The sequence below is a fragment of the Emiliania huxleyi genome (genome assembly GCF_000372725.1).
Source record: "Emiliania huxleyi CCMP1516 unplaced genomic scaffold EMIHUscaffold_10808, whole genome shotgun sequence".
NCBI lineage: Eukaryota > Haptophyta > Isochrysidales > Noelaerhabdaceae > Emiliania > Emiliania huxleyi.
In genome coordinates, this window is record NW_005201908.1 from 1 (window position 1) to 1071 (window position 1071).

Consider the following 1071-nt stretch of genomic DNA (forward strand, 5'->3'; position numbering starts at 1 on the left):
GAGGGGCTGCGCTGACGCCGCCTGCCACCCCACGCACGCCACTGACGCTGTGGGGCCGGCACGATCGAACGCGCTGGTCGGGCGGGCCGTCTGAGTCGCCCAAGCGGTGCTCTGCCGGCCGGTGGACGCGAGGGTGGCCCAAGAGGGCTCAAAGTACGGAGCCGATACCCGGCCGTCCCGGACGCCTGGCACGCGGGCCAATGGTCCAGCGGTCCTGTGCATGGCTGGAGCGAAGGAGGGAGAGCTCAGGAGGGCGACGGGGCAGGGAAGGGGGCGATGCGATGCGGCGAGGTCTAATCGGCGGCGTGGAGAGAGGAGGTGCCAAAAGGCGACTATAAAGAGGCCTCTACGGGTGATATAGTGCGCCATGCCGGCGGGAGAGGTCTCTCACCGCCCCCCGGGCCGTCTCGAAGGGCCGTGCAGCCCACGCCACGAGGCGCTGCTGGCGGGAGCCTGGAAGGACTTGGCCTCGTTGCACCGCGCCGCGTTGATTCGCGACCACCGTCGGCCGCGGACGGCGTCGGCGTGGCGGCCGCGGGCGCTCGCGAGACGCGCCGCTCTGCGCTGGTTCGGTTCGTTCGACTCGTTGTGCCGCCGCACGCCCGGCGGCCGCGGGTCCCAGAAATGGTTGCGCGGGCCTCTTCCTTTCGGCCGCGGGACGGCGTCGGGCACGTCGTCGGTCGCAACAGCGGCGCGGCGAGCCGTGGCACGTCGTTGCTGGCGCTGGTGGTTTGAGGTCGGCATCGTCCAGAGCTCGGTCGACGAGTCGAGAGCTTCAGCTGGTTCGGTGCCATGTTTGTGCGGAAAGTGGCAAATATTCCTCTTTGACCCTATTCGGTGCCATGTTTGTGCGGAAAGTGGCAAATATATCTCTTTGATAGGGACGCCAAGGGAGCAACGCCACAAAGAGGAGCGCATTTCAATCCTCATTCGAATCCGAGCACTCACAATACGGCGGGCGCAACTGAGTTTCCGCTACCCAGAAGTTGCTATGAGTCGTTGTGGGTGTAATACGTCTACAAGCTGCTATGCTGCAGTCTTCACCCATTCTGAAGCCCCCCCCCCCCCCCC

The 1071-nt window shown here is 66.2% G+C and overlaps 1 protein-coding gene across 1 annotated transcript; it reads right to left on the reverse strand.

Moving 5' to 3' along the window:
• Nucleotides 1-387: 387 nt before the first annotated feature.
• On the reverse strand, nt 388-744 carry EMIHUDRAFT_260322 (hypothetical protein; the record flags this gene model as incomplete). The annotated part of the gene is made up of 1 exon (XM_005792290.1): nt 388-744. The coding sequence occupies one exon, from the start codon at nt 742-744 to the stop codon at nt 388-390; it is 357 nt and encodes a 118-aa protein (XP_005792347.1).
• Between the last annotated feature and the right edge of the window lie 327 nt (nt 745-1071).